Below are 25,466 nucleotides of genomic sequence, written 5' to 3' on the forward strand. Positions count from 1 at the left end.
GAAACTGCTCCATTGGGCTGTGATTATGGGGTGTGTTTCAACCGAACCAGGAAATACCTCAATTGGATAGACCTACAACCAATTAGAGCAACGAAGCGACGCATCGTCAAAAGTCAACAGAGCTCAACTGCACTGTGTTGCCAAATCCGGCGGATTTGGCAACACAGTGCCAAATCTTTTTTCCTGCGGGTTGTTTTCTATGTCCGTGGGTTGAAACGACTATTATGAGTGCAAATTTTAGCAGGCAACCTTGCCAAAATAACACACATTTTACCCCCCAAACACCATTTTTTTCTTCGGAGAACCCCTGAGAAGCTATTGTTTAGGGCTAATAGTTGGCGGATTTTGTTGTAAAAACTTGGCAACCCTGTCTGCAGGCACGCTGGAATAAACGATCTTTGCCGGTGTTGTAAAAAAATAAAAGAATGTAATGATACACAGAGTACTTACCCAACATGATCATCATTTTTGAGAGAAATTGTGAAGGTGAATGCATATACAAACAATCTCTCCGTTTAGGATTCGAACAAATATAATCCAAGCCCCTTAGATGACGTGATGATTACGTTACTGTTGATCATCTGTCCGTCATCGTCTAAAGCCCGCCCTGATGATTTCATTGGTTCGAACAGTTTCTGTTCGGGGATAATTACTCTTCTAGGAATCCAGGCCAGACCGAACCGCCCGACCTAAAATAATTGTGGGTGGGGCTAAGTTCGGCTGGCATCCAGGCTAGTGCAGCACATGAGTAGGCCTAAAACATGTTTTTATACACGCAGCTAAAGGATTATTAGGAACACCATACTTATACTGTGTTTGACCTCCTTTCGCCATAAGAACTGCCTTAAAGCTACACTGTGTGATATTTTCCCCCATCTAGCGGTGAAAAGGTATATGACCATCCAGTGAATAATAGGGCACGTCTCAATCAGCTCCCTAGTTCAGTAGTCAGGGCACTGATCAGGGATTCAGCCCATTGACTTATGTCCTAATCAGTGCCATGACTAGTGGACTAGTGAGATGATTGAGATGTGCCCATAGTTTCTGTTCCTCTCATTTCTGATTTCGTTTGAACTCCTACGGTGGCCGATTTTGTCCAAGATTAACATGGCAATCCCCCTCTTCACATTCAACACGGTGCCATCGAGTGTTAAAACACGAAAGGCGAAGCTTGAATTTATGGGTATGTCCCTCTTTGACTAATGTACTTTCAAGATGGAGGCGCAACATGGCGACCAGCATTCGAACCCTTCACCCGTATGTATTTTCAATGGCATATTATAAACTTACGAGAATACTTTATTACTTGAAAGAAGTAAATATACATTAATGAGCACATATATTTTTGAAAGAATTAAGTGTTTTTAGCTTAGAATAAACTAAATAAGTTACACAGTGTAGCTTTAATTCTATGTGGCATTGATTCAACAAGGTGCTGAAAGCATTCTTTAGAAATGTTGGCCCATATTGATAGGATAGCATTCTTACAGTTAATGGAGATTTGTGGGATGCCCATCCAGGGCACGAAGCTCCTGTTCCACCACATCCCAAAGATGCTCTATTGGGTTGAGATCTGGTGACTGTGGGGGCCATTTTTGTACAGTCAACTCCAATTTAAACCAATTTATTTGAGCTTTGTGACATGGTGCATTATCCTGCTGGAAGTAGCCATCAAAGAATGGGTAAATGGTGGTCATAAAGGGATGGACATGGTCAGAAACAATGCTTAGGTAGGCCGTGGCATTTAAACCATGCCCAAGTGTGCCAAGAAAACATCCCCTACACCATTAGACCACCACCAGCAGCCTGCACAGTGGTAACAAGGCATGATGGATCCATGTTCTCATTGGCCCTCATTTATCAAAAGTGCGTACACCAAATTTCCAGCGTACACCTTGCGTACACCCAAACCCACGGTGACTTTGAGATTTATCAATATGGACGTTGGCGCTCAAATCCTACGCCAGCTCAGGAGGTGGTGTACGCACGTTTGAGTTAGTGTGAAAATGCGCAGAAAAACAATTCCTAACACCACAAAACGCACTGACAAGATATGCTATATGACCCACTGTTAAAAACCACAACAACAACATTCAGTGTTTATTTTTGTGCAACATGAACGTCAATGTTTAATTTGTGTGGCTTTACCAAAGTGTTTGATCTGTAGGCATATGTAGCCTATTCCTCCAGTCGCGAGCCTGTGCGCTTTATCTGACGTTTCAGGCCCGCCTGGCCCGGCAGCTGCGCACGGACTGGGACTAAAATAATTCAGACTGACAAAATAATAAAAATGGCCTTCTTCTTTTAAATAATAATAAAATCAATAAAAACGGCATTTTCTTCTAAATAACAAGCGTCATTAAGAATAATAATCATAATAATAAGAAGAAGAATCTTACAAATTGTCATGAAGTTATTAATGTGAATGAATGGTACTCCACATCACATCATCATCACTATTGTACACCCCAATACATGTGCCGTGATACGAAATTGAATGTTAATTGTTTCAAAACATGCTGTAAAATAATGCATTGTGATTCTTTATCATCCAAACATTGTGGTAATTTATCATCCAAACAGCTATTTAAACTGCTGGAGTGCGCTTCTCAACCTCCACACTATTAAGAGTACTCGTAATTTGGGTCCATATTTTGTTTTTGTAGGTGCCTTTAATCCCACTCTTTAAACTCCCAAATAAAACAATTTCGGGGGGGTTCCACTTCCCTGGTGATCGGCTCGATGGGTGCGTCTCAATCATCTCACTAGTTCAGTTGTCAGGACACTGATCAGGGAGTCAGCCCATTGACTTCTGTCCTAATCAGTGCCCTGACTAGTGGACTAGTGAGATGATTGAGCGTGCCCGATCTTCACATCGGAGAAGTTTCGCTTCTTTGCCGTCTTCTGTGTGTCCATGGCATAAAATGAGGCCGTGGGGGAGGCGGAGACTTGAATATATAGGGGCGTGTTATTCTAATGACGATCGTTTTCAGCCGCGGCATTTATCAAGGGCAAGTATTGCGTACACCTGGATTGCAGAGGTACGCACAGCTTCATAAATCAGGCGATGAGAGGAGTTTAAGCATAATCTTAAGCCAACATATACACCAGTTTCTACGCAAGATTGATAAATGAGGGCCATTTTGTTTAAGCCAAATTCTGACCATCCGAATGTCTCAGCAGAAATCGAGACTCATCAGACCAACAGGCAACATTTTTCCAGTCCTCAACTGTCTAATTTTGGTGAGCTTGTGTAAATTTCAGCCTCTTTTTTCCTATTTGTAGTGAGGATAAGTAGTACCCGGTGGGTTCTTCTGCTGTTGTAGCCCATCCGCCTCAAGGTTGTGCGTGTTGTGGCTTCACAAATGCTTTGCTGCATACCTCGGTTATGACGAGTGGTTATTTCAGTCAAAGTTGCTCTTCTATCAGCTTGAATCAGTCGGCCCATCCTCCTCTGACCTCTAGCATCAACAAGGCATTTTTGCCCACAGGACTGCCGCATACAGGACTGCCACAGGCCACAGGACTGCACGTTTTCCCCTTTTCACACCATTTTTTGTAAACCCTAGAAATGGTTGTGCATGAAAATCACGATAACTGAGCAAATTGTGAAATACTCAGACCGGCCTGTCTGGCACCAACAACCATGCCATTCTCAAAATGGCTTAAATGACCTTTCTTTCCCATTCTGACATTCAGTTTGGAGTTCAGGAGATTGTCTTGACCAGGACCACACCCCTAAATGCATTGAAGCAACTGCCACGGGATTGGTTGATTAGATAATTGCATTAATGAGAAATTGAACAGGTGTTCCTAATAGTCCTTTAGGTGAGTGTATGTGATAGCATTGTATTGTTACAGATCATATTGATTATGTGTACATATCTAACATAACATACCTTAGCATGCTGTCACAGGCTGGAAAATCCCTTATTTGTTGGTTCATTGCGATTCATCATCAGACTCCCAGGGCTGGCAAAGCCCAACGTCCCAGGGCTGTGTGTTTTCCAGAGCCCTGTCAGAGAATTATTCCAGTTACTGCTTTCAAAACACTGACAAGGGGGTTGAAGCTCAAAAAATATGCAAATCTTATCCAATCCTAGCCGTGGGCATTTACTTCTAAGTCTTCAGGGCACACCCATCAGAACCGAGCGTTCAGGAGAGAGCCTCAAAAAAGTGTAGAAAATAGCCTATTACTTACTAGTTATGCAATGTTAAACCATCCACACGTCAAGTTGACCTCAGATAACAATATATAGATATATATATTTTTTAAAGCCAGTTCATAACATCTTTAAACTTCTCCAATGATCATTCTGAAAATGCAGCTGGATGCTCCCCTTTCCTCATCTTAGATATTAAACCCAATTAACTGACATCACAAGACACAAAAGACATTTTGCCTTTTTCCTCTCTGAATTATTTGCAGTTCTCTCCTTTACTTTCAGAGTTAAAGTGTCAGGCAAGCACATTCTTAATAAAATGCACACATCTGTAGTCATTCACTTTAGAAATTCTTCAGAATTATAACAACTTCACAATCAGTTTCAATTATGTTAGAATCTTACATCTTTGTTTCACTTTACTTTATAACAACAGATGTAATATAACTGTCACCGCACTGCGTCAGGTTGACTCAATTACTTTAGAATCTTATCAGAATGATTTATTTAAAGACCAATACCAAGTTTCAGTTACTATTCAAACTTAGTTTCAGCTACTTTAGGAACAACAATTCAATGAACTCAACCTCACTGCATCTGGGCTGATTTAGAATATCAATATTAAACAAAATAATACGGAATATAGGCTTAAGAGCTCCTCCTGCTAATATTGAATAAACTGAATTCTCCTATGTCCTTAACTTTCTTTTCTAGAATTTTTTTAATGAGCAGGTTTCTGACAAAAATAAAAGCATAAAAGAAATAACCTTTCCCCACTTTTCTTTTTACGGAATTTCCTCACTGGGTGGCTCACCAATGTAGGAATATAAAAAATATTGAGGACGTTAAAGTTCTCAAAGATGAAGTTAATTGGAGCTTAGCAGTGACAGAAGCACCTTGGGTTCACCGGTGTCTGAATGACATCCAAATCTTTTTATCCTGTTACATCTTTATTTTTTGTTTGTTTTAACCAACAAAAAGAAAGAGAGAGACAGACGCAATGATGAAATAAAAGTCTAATAACTGGAAATTGTAAATAATTGGTCATACGATTTAATTTTTCCTCAATATATTTTTCTTCGTCCAGCATCTGAATTACAGACAATTACATATCAGTGCCTCATCAGTAAAAAGAGATAGACCAGTCATGTTGTATCTTCCTTCTTCTGGCTCTATTTTTGGTCCTTAAACTTTCTGCCTTTTTACCCAATCTCTTATTTACATCTTATTTATAATCCATTCTTGCCTAACCCAGCTGTGTTATGATGTGTCTCCCAATCCTGATGTTTCACAATTTAAAGCCCACCCACTCTAACATGTGACAGTTTCTATTCGTCACGTGTGGTTTCAGCAGTGACTAGGCAGAGCGTATGAGGAGAGGGTATGTGGTTGTTTATGAGACATCATTATGATTATGACAGAAGATTCAAAGACTTTATGATTCATAGTATCATGATGCTGGACCCTCATGAACACGTGTCGTTTGGTAACGTGATGAACATTGGGGGGAAAATATGATCAAAGGTATCTGATATTAGTTTACAAATATGAATACCATTTTCTTTTTCTTTTTAAAGAAATAAATATCCAACATGGACACACAAAAAAACCTAACCTAATACAATTATGACACCTAGACTGACTGGTTTATTTGAACTTAAACTTGGTTAATTGCACTGATGAGTAAAATTCATCCTAAGTGAATGAGATCACACCAGTTTTATTCGACATATTCTGTGAATGTTTCCTTAACATAAATTACTCTAGTTGAGCCAACCAGTGCAGTTGCTGTTCAAACTGGTGCTCTTGTGCAGAGTTTTAAGAAAATGGAAAGACCTGTTAAGTGTAAGTGTTTAATGTTAAGTTATTTTGAACATTTAAAAGAGTTTGTTCATTTAAAAAATATATATATATACTTGAAGAGTTGAGCTTGTGGTTAGGTGGTGAGTAGCTGTCATGTGTACACACATTTTTCATGATTGCATGATTGCAAGGGGTAGAACTGAAGACTGTGTAAATGATGTGCTTACTCTTAAACTAAATGATTTCATTTATTTCTTTAAAAACGAATAGCCAACACACCACCCATTTTAACAAGTGTGCCAAATGTAACATTTGTAGCTTGCAAGTAATGATCGAGTAAAAAAAACTTCTCATCACTGGCATGCACAGTTACAGCTCATTGAGAACATCACAGACTTATTTTATGCGGCCATCCACAGCCTAACCACAAGGTCTACACTTAATGACTTCTTGTATATAAAACTTGAGTAAGGTGATACAAAAAGTGATAAAGAAAGCGGTAGAGGGGAAAAAAACAAGTCCAGTCTTGCCTTTTCCACTTTACCAACCCACCTCCGTCTCATACCCCACCCATTGCATTCTTCTACAAAAGCAGCCCCACATCCAAACACCTCCATTACAGGTCACTGTTTGGTAAGGTGGGAGACTAACTTAAAGACGAAGCGAAAATACATTTTCTTCAAAGAGATACAAGAAAAGGTAATGTTCAAACTTTTTTTTCCTTATTGCAAGATTATATAAAGTATTTAAAAAGAAGGATAAATTATTTTATATAGGATGGTGCCTTTGTGTATTGTGTTATAAGTATTGTGAGTATTGCCTGACAGATATACAATTTTTTTATTTTTTTATTTTTTTATTTTTTAAGTTTATGACATTGTTAACATAAACGTATCATGTATTGTTTGTATGTCACATCATACATAAAACACGAAGCACATCATCAGAAGTTTCACTACGGGCTTCTATTTCTGTTAATATTGTTAGAATGTAATTGACCTGAAAACTGGACAGTACCAAAATTCCTCACTCATTCATAATTTTAGTTATGAGCAGAATTACCATTGCTTAGATCAAAAGAATAACATTTTTGAAGGAGCCGAACAGCATGTTAATCGCTCGGAGAGCTGTTGAATGATTCACAGTCAACTAAAAACAGCCACAATTACCATAATTTTGCTGGTGCCCACGCACCACCTGGTCACCTCTTCTATCCATCCTTCTATACTTCTTCTCACCGATCACTGGCGCTTTGTGTGGAGTAGGAAGATAATAAAGTGCACTATAGTGAACTACGGGGTCTGAACTACAGTCCACACATTCTAAGAGTAGTTTTATGAATCAGCCAAGAGCAAACTCTGAGGGGATATAAGAGCAGTTCAGTGAGATCGACATGAATAAAATGCTACAGACATTTGGATATGTGTGGCGGGTGTGCAGAAATAAGAGCAGCTCACTAAAAAGGTACACAATGTTTTTTTCCAGCATCCGAATAGAACGAGCTGGACCTGAGACCCTTACCAGGGAGTGGCAGTTCACGAAGAGCAGATAAAGATTGTTAGAACCTGTTGAGACTTGAGGCTTCATGATGTGGGTTTCCTTAGAGATGGTGTTTTTTCCTGCTATAGCCCTAAGATACAAATTCGTGTGTAGGCCTGTCTAAAGGGAGGAGCCATTGAGTGTCTGGGAAAATACATAAGCACTAGGCACTACACAAGAATATAGTCTTACAAAACATACCACTTATCAATGACGCAAGCAGGAATAAGTTAAGACCTATATCTTCACTACTGGATTTGCAATGTGTACTTTTGTCATGTATCACATTTTTTTGGTCTTTCAGTTTTAACCATCTCCCTCGCTCACTCTTTCAGATGGGCTCCTCTGGTGTACAGATCGTGTGTATGGCCCTGGGAATTTTGGGTCTCATTGCTGCAATCGTGACCATTGCTATTCCAAGATGGAGGATTTCTGCCTTTATTGGTCAGAATATTATCACTGCACAGGTAAACATATATTTCTTAATAATTGAATTTATTATAAAGAGATTTTTAACAGAATGTCTGAAGATTGGGTCCTGTCAAGCACAAAAAAGTGACACAAAAGCACTATAAAATGATCTGTGGTAATCTATATGGTATATTCAGAATCTCATGAAGCCATCATAAAATATAAGCTTACATAAATTATCAACATTAGAAGAAAAACGTTTAAAAAAAATTAAACGAAACCGAAAACAGGAAATGTAGCTTTGGCAATCAACTGAAACAAAATTAAAATAAGTAAAAGCTAAATAGAAATATTGGTAAAACTTTAGTTTAGGGTCCAATTCTCACTATCAATTATCGTTGCTTGTTAGCATGCATATTGCCTGATTATTAGTAGCTACTTATAAAGCACATATTAATGCATTATTCTTCATTACCATGTTTTACATCCCTTAATCCTACACAATACCTAAACTTAACAACTAACTATTAATAAGCAGTTATTATTTATTTTTAGGCAGCCTAGTTAATAGTGAAAATTGGACCCTAATCTAAAGTGTGAACGAAATATATATATCAAAATATATAAATGACAAAAGCACATTACAAAATTACTAAAATACCTAGATAATGTGAATGTAGTGTAGCTTCTTCCAGCCTATGCCAGCATGTCGAGGCCTACACATTTACAGTCGTCCTTGAGGCTGTGTGTAGGCCTACCCCCCCAACAGAAGAGAGGCGTGTATTTAAAGTCGTCATGAACAGAAGTTGTGATAGTCTTTTCTTCCCTAATGTGATGTACATCCGAGTGAACGGCTTCAAACAAGAAAAAAATGTAGGAGGGGACTTCATTTTGTGAATTGGCAATCGATTAGATGATTGTATAGTTTGCTTTGTGCAGAGGAATTGAAAAATCATGTATAATAAATGAAGCAGTATTCCATTAAAATGTTAATTTTGATTAATTGTTGACTTTAATCAATCTAATATTCGATTACATAATGTGTCATGCATATTTTACAGGGAGACTGTAGTTTGATGACATGTAAATTTAATCTACTAATTGTATGGCGCAACATTCGGTTATAATAACCGAGAAAGAAAATAATTTATTCATTGTCCTTGAACGAATTATGTGGATGGGAGGGTATCTTCTTTGAAGAGTTGTGTATGCTATCTAAAATTAACTTCCCCCAGGCTATATTTTTCCATTAATAACCTGTGTAAATAACCCTGGATAATCGTTTCTCTCCTCACAGGTTCAGGAGGAGGGCTTGTGGATGGAGTGTGTGGTTCAGAGTACAGGACAGCAGCAGTGTAAAGCCTACGACTCGATGCTCATCCTGAGCTCTGACCTTCAGGCGGCTCGTGCCATGACCATCATCAGCTGTATGCTCGCTGTCCTGTCCCTGCTCATTCTGTGCGCCGGAGCAGACTTCACCACCTGTATTGACAACGAAGAAGTCAAACCCAAAGTCAGTCTGGTGTCCGCTATTGGGCTGATCCTCGCGGGCTTGTTGCTGATCATCCCCGTCAGCTGGGCGGCTAATAATGTCATTCGCGATTTCAACAATCCACTGATCAATCAGTCTCAGAAGAGAGAGCTGGGTGCGTGTATCTTCGTGGGCTGGGGAGGAGGAGCGCTGCTCCTGCTGGCCGGAGGCCTGCTGTGTTGTTTCAGCAGACCCCGCTCTGGAGGATCGAGCGGAACCGCCAAATACTACAGCAATAGCGCCTCTGCACCAAGCAAGAACTATGTGTAGATGAATACAAATGGGTTAAACTATTTAGTAGTCACAGTAATTATATATGTAGTCTAAAATGGGTTCACGTTAGTAGTCTTTAGTTGGTAGGAGAAGAGAAAAAATTGGAAAAGGTCAAGATCTTGAAAAATGTAAATATTACTTGTTTGAAGCGTTCGTAGAAATACAGACTTTAAGCTTTTTAATGAATTAGCATTATATCTTTTACATTTTACTGCTGCAATTTCTTAGTGCAGCTAATAAACTATGCACTTGTTTATTAAAATTCAGGGATGGGCAAAGCTTGTGTCCAAAACACTTTCAGGTCATTGTATCTAGGCCAGTCCTATAGGCTAGGCATCTCAAAAAAATGCTACTGAATAATTGCGTTTGAACTTTTAAAAACCTTTTAAGGATATGGGAATCGTCTGCAAATACTGTATAGTCACACAATTTTTGTGTATTTTTGGTCATAAACATTTCTATTGCCATTCATGTATTATCAATAAAACTGACTGATTTAAGACATTTGTGTGTGCAGATTGAACAATGATTTTTGACACATAACTCTTTGTTAAAATAACACTGAAATTTATTTCAAATCCTATAAAACATATATTAAAATTGACTTCAAACTAATTAAAAAAATCTTTTTTTATAAAAAGTTAAATCCCTGAAGAGCAAAATTGGGTTCACAATAGACTGCAAAATGCTATCACATGAAAAACTTCTAATAATTCTACAAATCTTTCCGATGCACCTTTCACACTTTCATTATTCACGTGTCTATTTGCATATTTCTTTTAAATCTCATTCTGCTGGGGTCTCTCTTTAGCTACTTGCTCTCCAGTTCGCTCACTCGCTTGGTTAATTGCTCAACCATCTCTCTCAGCTCCTTCACTTCATTCTGCAATGCCTGCACGTCCTGTATGTTAAAAAAGAAAGGCAGAATGAGTTTGTGACAGAAATACACACAATTCACAGTTTGAGGCTAAATAAAATACATTAAAAAGGCTAGGGTAATTTTCTGTTCTCGTACCGCACTGTCAGATTGTCGGTTGTTCGAGGATGAGGATGTTGTGGCCATCAAGCTCTTGATGACTTTGAACTCTTTGTTTTTGGTAGTAGCCACAAAACCGTCTTTCAAAGAGATCAGGATTGGTTCCCCATCTTTACCAGCAAACCAATCATCTGCCTCCACCGATGGCTCGGGGCCAATTGTGTCAGGGTAAAGGTCCTCTTGAAATAAGTCAGACTAAAGCAAGCAAATGAAAATGTTAGATTAAGTAAAATAAATTAACTGCACTAAATCATAAGTGGCATTCATACACCACCATTCTAAAATTTGGGGCTGATATGATTTTTATGCTTTTAAAAGCTGAATTTTCAGTCTTCAGTGTCACATGATCCTTCAGAAACCCTTCTTTGCTGCTTTGGTGCTCAAGAAAATTTCTTATTATTATCAATATTGAAAACAATAGTGCTGCGTAATATTTTTGTGGAAACCATGATACTTTTTTCAGGATTCTTTGATTAATAAAAAGCAATATTATGTAACATTATAAATGTCCATAATGTCTTTTTTGTGATCAAAACTTTTATTGTTTCAGAATTTCTGCATATACGAAATACGAAAGCATCAAAAATACATTTTGGTCCAAAAATCACAAAAACTACGACTTTATTCAGCATTGTTTTCTCTTCCGCGTTTGTTTTCAAACCTCAAATAAAGATTCAAACGGTCATGAATCAGCGTGTCAAACTGTTAAACTGCTGAAATCACGTGACATTGGCGATCTGAATCGTGAATCAATACACTGATTCATTACAGTTTGAATCTTTATTTGAGGTTTGAAAACAAATGCAGAAGAGAGGACAATGCTGAATAAAGTGGTCGTTTTGACATTTTTGGACCAAAATGTATTTTTGATGCTTCAAGAGATTCTAATGAACTAACTGATGTCACATATGGACTACTTTGATGATGTTTTTATTCCCTTTCTGGACATGGACAGTAAAGTGTGCATTCACTTAAATAAGCTGTCGGACTAAATATAAAATATCTTAAACTGTGTTCCTATGATTAATGACATAAATTGTAATTTTGGGTGAACTAACCCTTTAACGCATTCTTGCTGAATACATTTCTTTCATACAAAAACAAAAATCTTTCTGACCCCAAACTTTTGACAACATTTAAGCTGATCTTTGCCTTCAAATCCAAACTTACCTTACGAGGTACAGTCATAACAATAGGTTCACACTTTCGCTCGTGAAGTTTATAGAACCTGTAATAAATATAAAATAATTCAAATTTAAAATGTTGATCTTTTTAAATGTTTGTGGGACAAAGCAAATACACTATGGGCCTTGGGTGCGTTTACCTTGCAATCTCACATTTGTTGACTTCCAGGCCTCTCTTAGGCATGTAGCCCATGCCCTTCTGGCTCTCTTTACTGCTGTACATGGAGAGGTAGTGGACGTATGGAGCCTCGTCCGTCACCTCAAAGTATCTAATGCTGCTGTCACCCTGTCAAATCATATACACGTTTTAACAAATACAACTTCATGAATAAATAACTCATCATGATCATTAAACTTGAACTTGTGTTAGTTCCTTGCCTTGCCACAAAGGTAGACTACACCAGTGTCTGGGTCAAAGAAAGGTAAGAGCACTCCACTGCTGGTGTCCAGCTCCTGCAGGGTCAAGGGCTCACTGAGGTTGTTCTGCAACCACAAACAACACACTTTAGTGAGTCCACTGATTTACAACTGAAAGAGCGCTTCTGAAGCACATGATGTACTCACAGGATCCCACAGCGCCACCTGCCGCTCACTCATGCGGCTGAAACCGGTGGTCAGGATCTTGCCTTCAGACACAAACACGGCTCTGATTGGCCTGGAACCTTCATGAGGCTTGTCCTTCTCCTGGAACACACGTATGCACAGAGAGAGGTCACATAAGCAGGCAGAAAGGAAGGTGTAAGAAAGAGATGAATACACTAGGAACACAAAAAAAATGCTCAGATAGCAACTTGGAAAAAATTAAATAATAGTTACATTTATTAAATTAATTCGTTTAAATGCATTCACAGAATGTAAAATGTTAAAAGACCAAAAATGCTTCACATTAACTGTTGTTTGAATTTTCAAGGGTGAAATCTAAGTAATTTCAAAAGGAATTCATGTAATCGTGAATTTTGCACAATGTTAATTATTCGGTATTATGTGCTCCATCTCAAGTTTTTTGAATACACTGATGAAATGCCTTAAAACGGCATCAAAACAACACGAAACAACCAACTAACTGATCTTTTTACAGCAACAAATGCTTCCAAACGCCGCAAGACAACAACTTACTAGATGTGACAAGAAAAACAAATGGTAAACAGTGCAAATATATTACTTATGTATACCCCAATGCATTCTATTTTTTCTCATTATTCACTTTGGATAGCGTTATTTTATCATTGTTTCCATTGAAGTCATGCACGCACATAGATGACGGTGCCCTCGCGGGGGTCGAACACTCGTAGCTTCTTGTCCTTGCAGGCAGTAAGGATCTGAGAGCCGTTTCTGTTCCAGCAGGCGCTGTAGATCAGATCAGTGTGCACTGAGTCAATGCGCACCATTGCCGCTCCACAAGCCACGTTCCACAGGATGACCACGTTATCACAGCCTGCAGACGGAAACCGAGAGAGAAAGAAAGATGAGGTAAATCAACTGTATAGGGGGAAGGAGGGAGAAAGAGAGGAAAGGAAGCAAAAACATCAAATGTATTATAAACCTAAAGAAGTGTGAGTGAAGAATCAACAGAGGGCGCCATCGTTCCATTTCAACTGTAAATGTGGTCTCTAAATTGCAGGAATGAGTGTGTTTAGCCATGCATACATAGTTCAAGACTATATATAAATGCTCTTTTGACTATTGGGTGGGTGTCTGATGTTGGTTTACCTGCACTCATTAGCACATTGTGGGCAGTGGGGTGCCAGCTGAGGATGCCCACACGTTTAGAGTGCCCGTCCAGCTTCACAACTGGGTCCTTCAGGGGCGATATGAGACCTCCATCTGGAATCTCCCAGATCTATTACACAACAACATTGACCTGATGTTATAATAAGTAGTGTGAGATCATAATTTAGCATCATTTTTACACCAATACGGTGTCCACGTTCAAATTTGTTATTCCGGCATTAAAGCTGGTTGGATGCTAGATGATGCCATGTGATCTTTTTTTTACTTTGCAATTGCCTACACAATAACGCAGAGCAGTTAGTGTTTGAAAGAATAAAACCTTGCATTTTATTTTAATTTGTTTTAGCAAAAAAATTAGGTAAAACAAAACAAAAATAAAGAAACGTTTAATTATTAAATTTTACTTAAAATATGCTTGGTGTCTATGAAAAGTACTACACCTGAGCATTATTATTATTATTATTATTATTTCTCTTTCAGATTGACCCACCCATCCAACACGTGTCAGTTACAATTGCATGAAGATTGCTAGAATACATCTGCAAAAAACAAACAATTTAAAAATAAATAAATGTGAATAATGAAATAATTTAAATCACAATGTGAAATAGTTATTCAGCAGATACGTTAAAGAGACTATTATATTGCATCTCCCCACCAGGTCATCATCCTGTATACTCAATAAATGTCAGGTATCTGCCTCACTTTCTCCTATAAAACTATTTTTTCCCCCAAGTAATTCCTTCATATGTGCAAACTTTTCTTAATTTTGTAACCCATTCTTGGAAAGATCATTAACTAAATGTTCATTATGATTGATATAGGCACTGTTGTTGACAAGTAAAATTAATTTTTAATGTTCTCCCTTTAAACCGATTTATATTTTCACAACGACACCATCCCACATAACCGGCATTACTGTGTATATAGTAGCAAGCCTAGTATGAGCCCTTTTGTATTCATCATTTTATTATTAATTTATTTATTTGATTGACTGATAATAATCGGTAGACGTGGATGGCACTGGTCTTATAATTATGGAATATATTAGCATTTTCACTTTACTATGAGTATTAATTAACCGTTTTGGTTCATAAATGTATTGTGATCGAGCCATTAAGCTAAAGGCACATGTAACTCACCATGACACTACAGTCTTCAGAGCCACTGGCAATGATATTATCATTATGTGGGCAGAACTCAATGTCCAATACTGGTCCAGTGTGACCACAGACAGTGGGCTGGGACATGTCGATGCGACCCGTCTAAAACACAAATCAGAGACCCAGAAGGGACAAATAGGTTAGGCTAAACCTTGGTATGGAGGAGCGGAAACACAAATGTACACAAATAGACACATTCACAAGTCCTTCAAATGACTAAACATAGAAGATGAACTCTTTGAAACTTTGACGAACAGAGCAGAAAAAGAGCAGGAGAGATCTCAGACAGATGAGGAGGGCTGTGTCAGCTGATCTCAATTTTACAGCTATGCCTTCAATTACACCTAATAACTACTAACCCGTTTAGAGAGGACAGCACCGTGCAGGAGTTCCCATCATGCACAGGGAGAGCACATTCACTCTGCAAAAATCTTATTGTTAAATGTGAGCGTTGTGTGCAAGTCCATGTAGAGTACGAGTCTATAAATGATTGCACTTCCACAGGGGCTGCAGTAAGAAAGAACTTGCTAAATCACAATGATTTATAAGTGGACTAAAGCAGTGTTGTTATTGTTAAAATAAAATATGAGTATTAGATGATAAACATAAAAACCTTAAGAAATGATGTCTTGGCAAGTAATTGCAAGAAAAGACGTTGAAGTTCTAAAAACTTACATAAATCTGGAACCTTAGAATTATATCAAAATAAAATAAATAAAAACTAATGACAAAAGCACATTTGATTTAACAAATTAAGATGAAAAGTGAACATATAAAAGTATAAAATATCACTGATATAATTTATTACATTATTAATATTACTGAATAACACTAAAGACTAAAAATTATTTAATTATTTTTCAGAGAAAGTGACTGGATAAGTTCAAATTACAACAAATTCATCTTTTCCTTAAGAGTCTAACTCCTGGTGCAATGGGCTTCCAAGCTTCTAAAACCACTAGTTCTACATTCCTATTTAATATAATACAAATTATGAATTGCAAATTATATTATATCACATACTTCACAGGTGTGTACAAAACCTGATGATCATGTTATCAGTCTCAAAACTGAGCTTTCACAACTTCCTCAAGCCACCCAAACAAAATGAAAGGGCTTGACTCGAATTCTCGTGTTCACTGGGAAACAATGGCTGCCATTGAGCAAAGCACTGTGTAAGATGCACATCAGATTGAATATGACAGAACTCCCATTCATTCTCTACTATAAGACCCAGGAGTGCAACATACAGAAGCAGAGGACCTGAGATGATGGACTGAGAAGATGAAAAAAGAAAGAAATGACATATGAAATCAACTCTACAACAACAAAAAGAGGAAGTCAGAAAATAGATTCCACCATACTTCTGTTAGAGGTGCAATCACCTTCTGCTCATTTTTGAAAGGCGTTTTGAAAATATCAGAAAGCTTTAAGAAGTAAAAAGCACATAATCAATTTTTGAACCAGGCTGATCACAAGAAGAAAAAAAAACAGGCACATCAAGCCTTAGTGGCAGCTGTCCTTTTCTCATAGTTTTTGTCACTCACTCAATCTGCTAGCTGTCACCACATCCTGTGCAGGGCTGACAGTAGCGCACTCCAAATATGGCAAAAACAAGATGCAAGAGAGCAGAAAGAGAAGAGATGCTAGGTCTGGTGACACGTACATACGAAACTCAACCTTGAACTTCCTTATTTAGACAAACACTGCATGACATATCTATAGTTCAAAATTCAAAGACCTCAGAAGATCATCAGAAACAGGTAATGGGTTAAAACTACAGTTGGACCTAAAATCAAGTCCCAATATAGTCCAACTAATTTAATATCTTTATCTTTATCCATTTCTTTCTCTGTCTCTCTCTCTATATATGTCTATATCTATATCTATATATATATATAGATCTAGACATATATATATATATATATATATATATATATATATATATATATATATATATGTCTAGATCTATCAATATATATATAATGACATGCATAAACTTCACAAGTATGTACAAAACCTGATGATATATATACCTATTTCCCACCAATATGAACACTGCAATTAATTTGGCAATTAATTTGAGCTTAATGAGTGCTATCTGGATGCACCTTGCTTAGGGGCAAAACAATAAAAGCTCCTCCACCACTGGCATCCACAATCATGGCCACAAACTTGGGGTTGACGGAGCAGAAGTTGCTGTCCCAGGTCATCTGGGAGATCCTGATGTCATCATAGCACTGGTCTGCCTTCACCGCCTGGCCAAAGACGTGGCGAAACTTACTGGTCCTTACCACCTTCCTAGACATGATGACCTGGGAAAAGAGAGGAGCACGAGACACAGGGATGGAAAGAGAAAACACATAAATATGAGAAACAACTGGAAAAGTAAATGAAGTATGATGGTTTTCATCATTCCAGAAGCTCAAACAGTAGAGCAAGGCGCTAGCAATGCTAATGTGATTTTAATTACAAAGGAATGCATGTATTAATGAATTGTATACCTTTTATGCATTGTTTTGAGGTATTTCTGTATTTGTGATTTGTAGTGAAAATGGCTGACCGCAATTCCTGCATTTGATGGTGATCTTTGCTGTGGTCAGTATGCTTGCACTGTAGTTGTGTTCTTGGTTTAATGACTAAATTCTCTTAAATTTGAATTGAATTCCTGTAAATGTATACAGATTCTTTTCATCTTTCTATGTTTAAAAAGTGTGTGGGCAACAAGCCCCAAGAAAGAGGAAGGAAAGAGAAAACAAGCGTGAAGTAAATGAGAAGGAAATGCACTGGCTACTTCTCAAAGGCTGATGCCACGTTGTCTGCAGGTTTAGTAATGTAAAACTTCTCATCTATATCGCTCTCTCTTTCTGTTTCCCCTTTTAATTTCTCATCAATTTATCAAAACACAGTCTTGTGTGCATATGCTTAATTGGTTTACTAGCAAATGTCACTCATTTGCAATGCATCACTGAAGCCATGTACACCCACAAAACTCAGTAAACTGAAAAAATGAACGATGCAAAAAGTGAGCATTTGACAGATTGCGAGAGGAAACTTGTAACTGGACAAATACCAAGGCAACCGTGGGAGCGCAGGAGATGTTCAAAACTTCAGTTACACCACATCCTTCCACTGCTTCAGAAAGACTGTACAAATGCTTCCATTCATTTTACTTCTCACAATAAGTATTATATTCAAAGTATAAAAAAGGTAACTATACCTTTAAGGAGTTTTTGAAATAATTTTAATGAATTTATATATATTTTACAGTGCTTTATTCTTTATATTTTCTTTATTTATTTCTAGCTTGTATTGAGCAAACTCTCAAATAGGCTACACTATTGTCTTTTATGCAAAATCTGTGAGAAGAATGAGTGATGAGCTCAGTCATATCAGCTTCATGTTTATCTGGAAATATTGTTTAGTTCTCTTACAAAACTTCCTCAAATGTTTAACCGTGCCTTACCGCAGTTCAGAAAGGCACAGCCACATTTAGCAATGGAAATTCTCATTGAAACTAATAAGGGCAGAACAGAACCCGAGCAAACAGACTGAACGATTCACAAGTAGAGTTCAAATACTACTTAGCTAAACAACATTTTAGGCCGTATAAGCGTTTAGGCGCGCCCAACATGTTGTCTAGATAGTCAGCATTTTGAGAGGCGGGCAAAGATGCAAAGTTCTGCACGGTTACCAAAAACACCGGACAGGAGCACAACACACAATATGATGGGACGGGGCACTGTACCTGAGAACTGTGGCTGGGGAGGGACTCTGGCTCCTGAGGCGAGAGGATGAAGCGCTGGGCTCGTTTGACAGATGGAGAGAAGCGGATGAATGCCAGCAGTTATGGCCAGATCTCACTCTAAATCGTGGAGGAAGTGAGAGTTAAGATGTAGATGAGAATGGGAGGTGTCCTCGCTTTGTTTCCTTTTAAAGTGATTTACGTTGCATGAAGCTGAACCCCACTTGATCTCACATTATATCGTGGTCATAGCAACACAAACGTGACGTGCGCTGGCATAATGTTTGCGGTTTTTGCCGATGTTTATCTCTTAATCGAACCGTTATCACACTCACATTTTCATACACTTTGTCCTCCAACAATAGACAATTAAACAGCAAAGTTGTTAAATGCAACATTAAAGTAGCTTAAATGCCCTTACAAACATTTGCATGCATCTCAATTCACCCATAAATAAATAAATAAATAAATAAATAAATAAATGCGATTTCATCTCGCTCTGTTTTTACAGCATGATATTTTGGTTAAAACTATAACCTTACTCTAAAATTATTTTTTTTAATTTATTTTCTATAAAAGTCAAATAAGAAATCATAAACATGTTGGTAACACTTTAAAGGTCCAATTAAGGGTCAAGTTGCGTATTAGCATGCATAGCCTATTACTAGGTTGTTGGCTGTTGATTAGTACTTAAACCGATAAGGCATGACATTATGACCACCTATAATGTGTTGGTTTTCCTCTTGCTGCCAAAACAGCCCTGACCTGTTGAGGTATGGATTCCCCAAGACCCCAGAAGGTGTGCTGTGGTTTCCCAGCAGAACATTGCCCAAAGCATCACACTGCCTCCAACGGCTTGCCTTCTTCCCATAGTGCATCCTGGTGCCATGTGTTCCCCAGGTAAGAGATGCACACACACCCAGTCATCCACGTGATGTTAAAGAAAACATAAATCATCAGGTCAGGCCATCTTCTTCCATTCCTCCGTTGTCCAGTTCTGATGCTTACGTTCCCACTGTTGGTGCTTTCGGCGGTGGACAGGGGTCAGCATGGGCAAACCAACTGGTCTGCAGCTACGCCGCCCCATACGCAACAAACTGCGATGCACTGTATTCTGAAACCTATCATAGCATTAACATCTTGAGCAATCGGAGCTATAGCTCGTCTGTTTGATTGGAACAGCCTTCACTCCCCACGTGCATCAATGAGGCTTGGCCATCCATTACCCTGTAATCTTTTCACCACTGTTTCTTCCTTGGACCACTTTTCACAGGTACTGACAACTGTAGACTGGGAACACCCCTCAAGAGATGCAGTTTTGGGGATGCTCTGACCCAGTCGTCTAGCCATCCCTATTTGAACCTTGTCAAACTCGCTCAAATCTCACGCTTGCCCATTTTAAATTTGAGGATAAAATGTTCACTAAAATATCCCACCCACTAACAGGTGCTGTGATGAAGAGGTAATAAATGATTCACTTCACCTGTTAACATACCCAGTACCTAAACTTAACAACTAGACCTAGTTTACTAACTATTAATATGTAATTAGGAGTTAATTGAGGCAAAAGTTGTAGTATATATATACTCCCAGCCTGGTTCATTACTCAAAACCGCCATCATGGGTAAGACTGCCAACCTGACTGCTGTCCAGAAGGCCATCATTGACACCCTCATGCGAGAGAGTAAGACACAGAAAGAAATTTCTGAACGAATAGGCTGTTCCCAGAGTGCTGTATCAAGGCACCTCAGTGGGAAGTCTGTGGGAAGGAAAAAGTGTGGCAAAAAAACGCTGCATAACGAGAAGAGGTGACCGGACCCTGAGGAAGATTGTGGAGAAGGACCGTTTCCAGACCTTGGGGGACCTGTGGAAGCAGTGGACTGAGTCTGGAGTAGAAACATGCAGAGCCACCGTGCACAGGCATGTGCAGGAAATGGGCTACAGGTGCCGCATTCCCCAGGTCAAGCCACTTTTGGGCTACAGAGAAGCAGCACTGGACTGTTGCTCAAATATTGCATGTCATTCGGAAATCAAGGTGCCAGAGTCTGGAGGAAGACTGGGGAGAAGGAAATGCCAAAATGCCTGAAGTCCAGTGTCAAGTACCCACAGTCAGTGATGGTCTGGGGTGCCATGTCAGCTGCTGGTGTTGGTCCACTGTGTTTTATCAAGGGCAGGGTCAATGCAGCTAGCTATCAGGAGATTTTGGAGCACTTCATGCTTCCATCTGCTGAAAAGCTTTATGGAGATGAAGATTTGGTTTTTCAGCATGACCTGGCACCTGCTCACAGTGCCAAAACCACTGGTAAATGGTTTACTGACCATGGTATTACTGTGCTCAATTGGCCTGCCAACTCTCCTGACCTGAACCCCAAAGAGAATCTGTGGGATATTGTGAAGAGAAAGTTGAGAGACGCAAGACCCAACAGTCTGGATGAGCTTAAGGCCGCTATCGAAGCATCCTGGGCCTCCATAACACCTCAGCAGTGCCACAGGCTGATCGCCTCCATGCCACGCCGCACTGAAGCAGTCATTTCTGCAAAAGGATTCCCGACCAAGTATTGAGTGCATAACTGAACATAATTATTTGAAGGTTGACTTTTTTGTATTAAAAACACTTTTCTTTTATTGGTCAGAGGAAATATGCTAATTTTTTGAGACTGTATGCCAAAATCATCAATATTAAAACAATAAAAGACCTGAAATATTTCAGTTGGTGTGCAATGAATCTAAAATATATGAAAGTTAAATTTTTATCATTACATTATGGAAAATAATGAACTTTTATCACATATGCTAATTTTTTGAGAAGGACCTGTATATATACTCACCTAAAGGATTATTAGGAACACCTAATAATTTGTGGTGTTTCCTCACCACACAAACAGCCACTCGTAACCTCCGCTCTGTTCCTCTGTTTCGTCTTAAAACTCCCTCGACCAATCTCCGTACTATGGGAGATCGGGCCTTCTGCTCTGCAGCCCCCATTCTGTGGAATGCTCTCTCTGACCACCTGCGGACTCCACAGACTATAGATGCTTTTAAGCGTGGTCTTAAAACCCACCTTTTTAGCAGAGCTTTTAATTGACTTGTTACTTCTTTATTTTATTTTTTTCAGTTTTATTTATTTTATTTTATTCATTTACTTATTTATTTATTGTTGTTGATTATTTTTAATTCTGTAGCACTTTGAGATTTTGTTTAATATAAAGTTCATTATAAATAAAATGTATTATTATTATTATTACCTGTTCAATTTCTCATTAATGCAATTATCCAATTAACCAATCACATGGCAGTTGCTTTAATGCATTTAGGGGTGTGGGGCTGCTGAACTCCAAACGGAATGTCAGAATAGGAAAGAAAGGTGATTTATTTTGATTAGAATTTTGATTTTCAATGGTTGTTGGTGCAAGACGGGCCGGTCTAAATATTTCACAATCTGCTCAGTTACCAGGATTTTCACGCACAACCATTTCTAGGGTTTACAAAGAATGGTGTAATTTAGCATTTAGCATTATTATTATAAAATTAAATGCATCTAATTATAGCCTGACCTCAGCTGAAATGGGCCAAATAAGGTTGTAGCATCATATCGCTTAAAGTTTTTACAGCCAATCACAGTAACTGATTTTGCATTGTCGCTTCTACACTTGTCGGCATGTAACAAAAGTTTTGATTGTTCTTTAATGTTTTTTATGGTAGGCAGAGCAGAGAGTTACATGAAGCCTGTCAGAAAAATAGTAAGGTAAGTGAGCCTGACATATACATTTTATCCATCATAAATAAGGGTACCAAAACAATTATAAGTAAGCTTACCAACAAAGCAAAGGTTTATAAACAATGTTTTGACATGCTCTTTCAAATAAAAAAGTTTAATAAAAAAAAAGGTTAAGGTTAAGCTAAAATTGGCCATACTAATCAGCTAAAATGGGCTGCATACACACACACACACACACACACACACACACACACACACACACACACACACACACACACACACACACACACACACACACACACACACACACACACACGTGTTGTGTTTCCATGTTTTATGGGGACTTTCCATAGGCGTAATGGATTTCATACTGTACAAACTGTACATCCTATCCCCCTACACTGTCCCTGCCCCTAAACCTACCCATCACAGGAAACATTCTGCATTTTTACTTTCTCAAAAAAAAAAACTCCTTCTGTTTGATTTATAAGATGTTTTCCTCATGGGGACCTAAAAATGTCCCCACAAGGACAAGGATATCGGATATTGCCATCTTTGTGGGGACATTTTGTCCCCATAACGTAGGGATTACCAGGTCACACACACACACACGTCAAATATGTTCTAAACTTTAACAAAATGTTTGAAAAATATTTGACAAGCATACATGCACATGGACACTAATGCACAGAAACAATATGATCAGTTCATTTTTTTTATGAAATATTTGTTCGATTTTCTGTTTAATGAAATTCATTTATGGTGCTTTTGTGGCACACTAAAGACAGTAGTGTCACTTTACTGTTAAAAATAGTTATTATTTTAGCCAAAATTATTTGTGTTGTTCTCTTTTTATATTGGCCCATTTTACCTGAATGTTATGCCGTGGCTCGAGAAGGTACCTGCTAATACTTTAACTCTCATCATTTTAAAACAATTATACTTTTTCACATTTAAAATGTATACACATATTTAAGAGACCCATGCTAATTTATAAAAAATATCATTAGATCTCATGCATAGCTTATTTGATAGTATTATAAGTAATTTACCAAAACGTGGCCCATTTTAGCTGACGTCACCCTATCCTTAATGGTAATTTTGACCCGGGAGGAAAAGTTGGTTATAGGTTATGGTTAAGATCAAAGATGACCAATTTAATATATAGAGCAATATAATAATACAAATAAAGACAATTTTAAAAGGTGACTTTAACTTTCACACAAGCAGATCATGACAACTGTGAAAATAAATATGTGAAATATGAATAACCTGAAGTCAAAACAAAAAAGCATACATATGATGTTTACATCCACAGCCCTTTTTCAAAGAAATTCAAAAGAGACAATATAAAAATATAAACCTCGATTTATTGCACAATCGCTGCAGGAGACCAATGGGGTTTGGAAGATCTGTCTGTGTAAAAAAAAAAATTTAACCGTGTTCACAAAAAGACAGAGAGAAATAGGCCCATACAATAAAACAACAGACATACGTTTATAGATAAACCCATTTACAATAAGAAATTTGTATGCAAAACCAAAATTATAGCACTTTTTTTTAACAAATTAGTTTAGGAGACCCACTGAAACAAGCAGAAAAAAAGATAAATGGCCGACATGGTTCAGCGAGCGCCCTACGAGACTGACTTTATTCAGAACGTCAACGGTTCAACTGAACATCATTTATGCTGTTGTCGACTTATAGAGCAAATAGAGGGCTGTGGCCACTAGATGGTGCCAAACAACAACCAAAATCAACAGTAAAAGAGTGGAAAAAACCCCCCGACAGATCTTTCAGAGACCTCCTGTCATCCTATGTGCATTAGTATTCTCAGTCTTTGTACTTAAATTAAGATTATCATTGATAGTGGTAATCCATCTCAGAATAATAGTAATAATAACAATATATCCATTATCATAATAATGCGAGATGTAACTCAGTAATTTTAAATTATCGTTTACAGGCTATCCAGCACCTGCATACTAAGAAACAAAAATGTTATTATAGTTTCATACATCATGTCATATTTTTTTTTTACCACAGGACATTAGAATATACAGACAGGAGAACATTATCCATGAGAATATCATCCTTGTTCCTCTAAAACATGGGTTATGATGCAATCCATTTCCTTTAGGGCTCAATGACATGCTCTGCACATTCTCACATCACTTAACTACATAAATAAACACATTCTTGATCAGCATTTATGGACACATTCGGCCCCACAAAGGCAATATGCATCAAGAAGGATGCATGGTCCAAATGCTTGATGACTGACAAGCCATCATGATCTTTGCCCTTAAAACATGGAACTGTCACCATGTTTGTTTTTTGTTTTTTCTCGTTTTTTTTTTCTTTCTTTCTTTTTTCAGTCTTCAATTTTAACCAGAACAAGCAAAGAACACATGACAGGATGAAAAGAAAACTGGCCCGAAATCAGTTGTTGAGGTCACTCAGTGTGATCACTGACAGGGCACCCTGAGAAGAGGAAACCCCAGGATGGCATGGTCTGAGCAAAACAAGTTGGTGTGAATACACAAATCTGTTTCTTTTCAGGACTGGTAAAACATCTTGTTTTTGGAATTCGCATGTACAAACATGTTCATGTATATGTATATATATATATATATGTACATATTTTAATTATGCATAGTTATCCAGTGGGTTTCAGAGGTAATAACATATCAGGACCCCTGTGTTTCAAACCAAAACATCTGTATTGCAGCCTCTCCTTATTTTTCATAATGTAAAAAAAGAGATTTTGCAGACCAAACTAAAATACAATCCCTTCTAAACTGTTTAAAAACCAAAGACTGTGTTAATGACATTATGACATCATAATAGTACAGACATTATTATGATGTTAACCCTACAACATACACGCAACAGCATTGTTAGCTCTGCCGCCAGGTTTTTACACGCACAATAGATCAAATCACTGCTGTTTTTCAAATGAAATCAGACAATTCATATTACGTCACCCTCTGAGATGAAATACATTAACATTCAATATATTTTCTTCCAACATTGTTGCTTTAAATATTAATATAAAAATGTCAGTAAGTATGCCACTTGCATTTTATGCATATAGTCTACATACAGGTATTTACGTTACCCATATGGACTTTTAAGTTCTGAATTGGTTTTCACTTTGATCCAAAGC

At 37.9% G+C, this 25,466-nt stretch overlaps 2 protein-coding genes across 2 annotated transcripts; one reads left to right on the forward strand and one right to left on the reverse strand.

Moving 5' to 3' along the window:
* The first annotated feature begins 6,575 nt into the window (after positions 1–6,575).
* Positions 6,576–10,224, forward strand: cldni (claudin i). Its single transcript, XM_067415626.1, has 3 exons — positions 6,576–6,665; positions 7,841–7,972; positions 9,214–10,224. The coding sequence occupies exons 2-3, from the start codon at positions 7,841–7,843 to the stop codon at positions 9,715–9,717; spliced, it is 636 nt and encodes a 211-aa protein (XP_067271727.1). The 5' UTR covers positions 6,576–6,665; the 3' UTR covers positions 9,718–10,224.
* Positions 10,225–10,264: 40 nt separating this feature from the next.
* Positions 10,265–18,739, reverse strand: coro1a (coronin, actin binding protein, 1A). The gene is made up of 11 exons (XM_067415614.1): positions 18,583–18,739; positions 16,946–17,149; positions 14,814–14,936; positions 13,651–13,780; positions 13,194–13,375; positions 12,505–12,624; positions 12,319–12,423; positions 12,081–12,226; positions 11,927–11,984; positions 10,736–10,951; positions 10,265–10,621 (listed from the first exon to the last, which is right to left on the reverse strand). The coding sequence occupies exons 2-11, from the start codon at positions 17,141–17,143 to the stop codon at positions 10,532–10,534; spliced, it is 1,368 nt and encodes a 455-aa protein (XP_067271715.1). The 5' UTR covers positions 17,144–17,149; positions 18,583–18,739; the 3' UTR covers positions 10,265–10,531.
* Positions 18,740–25,466: the final 6,727 nt, after the last annotated feature.

This window comes from Pseudorasbora parva, chromosome 2, assembly GCF_024679245.1.
Source record: "Pseudorasbora parva isolate DD20220531a chromosome 2, ASM2467924v1, whole genome shotgun sequence".
In the NCBI taxonomy this organism is placed as follows: Eukaryota; Metazoa; Chordata; class Actinopteri; order Cypriniformes; family Gobionidae; genus Pseudorasbora; species Pseudorasbora parva.

Bases quoted from the DNA above. Each gene is read 5' to 3' on its own strand.
- cldni (XM_067415626.1), top strand. From the start codon at position 7,841: ATGGGCTCCTCTGGTGTACAGATCGTGTGTATGGCCCTGGGAATTTTG. The intron at 7,973-9,213 runs GTAAACATATAT...CTCTCCTCACAG, and splicing joins AGAATATTATCACTGCACAG to GTTCAGGAGGAGGGCTTGTG.
- coro1a (XM_067415614.1), bottom strand. From the start codon at position 17,143: ATGTCTAGGAAGGTGGTAAGGACCAGTAAGTTTCGCCACGTCTTTGGC. The intron at 12,625-13,193 runs GTGCGTGCATGA...CGTGTGTTCCAG, and splicing joins GCGAGGGCACCGTCATCTAT to GAGAAGGACAAGCCTCATGA. The intron at 10,622-10,735 runs GTACGAGAACAG...TTTAACATACAG, and splicing joins ACCGACAATCTGACAGTGCG to GACGTGCAGGCATTGCAGAA.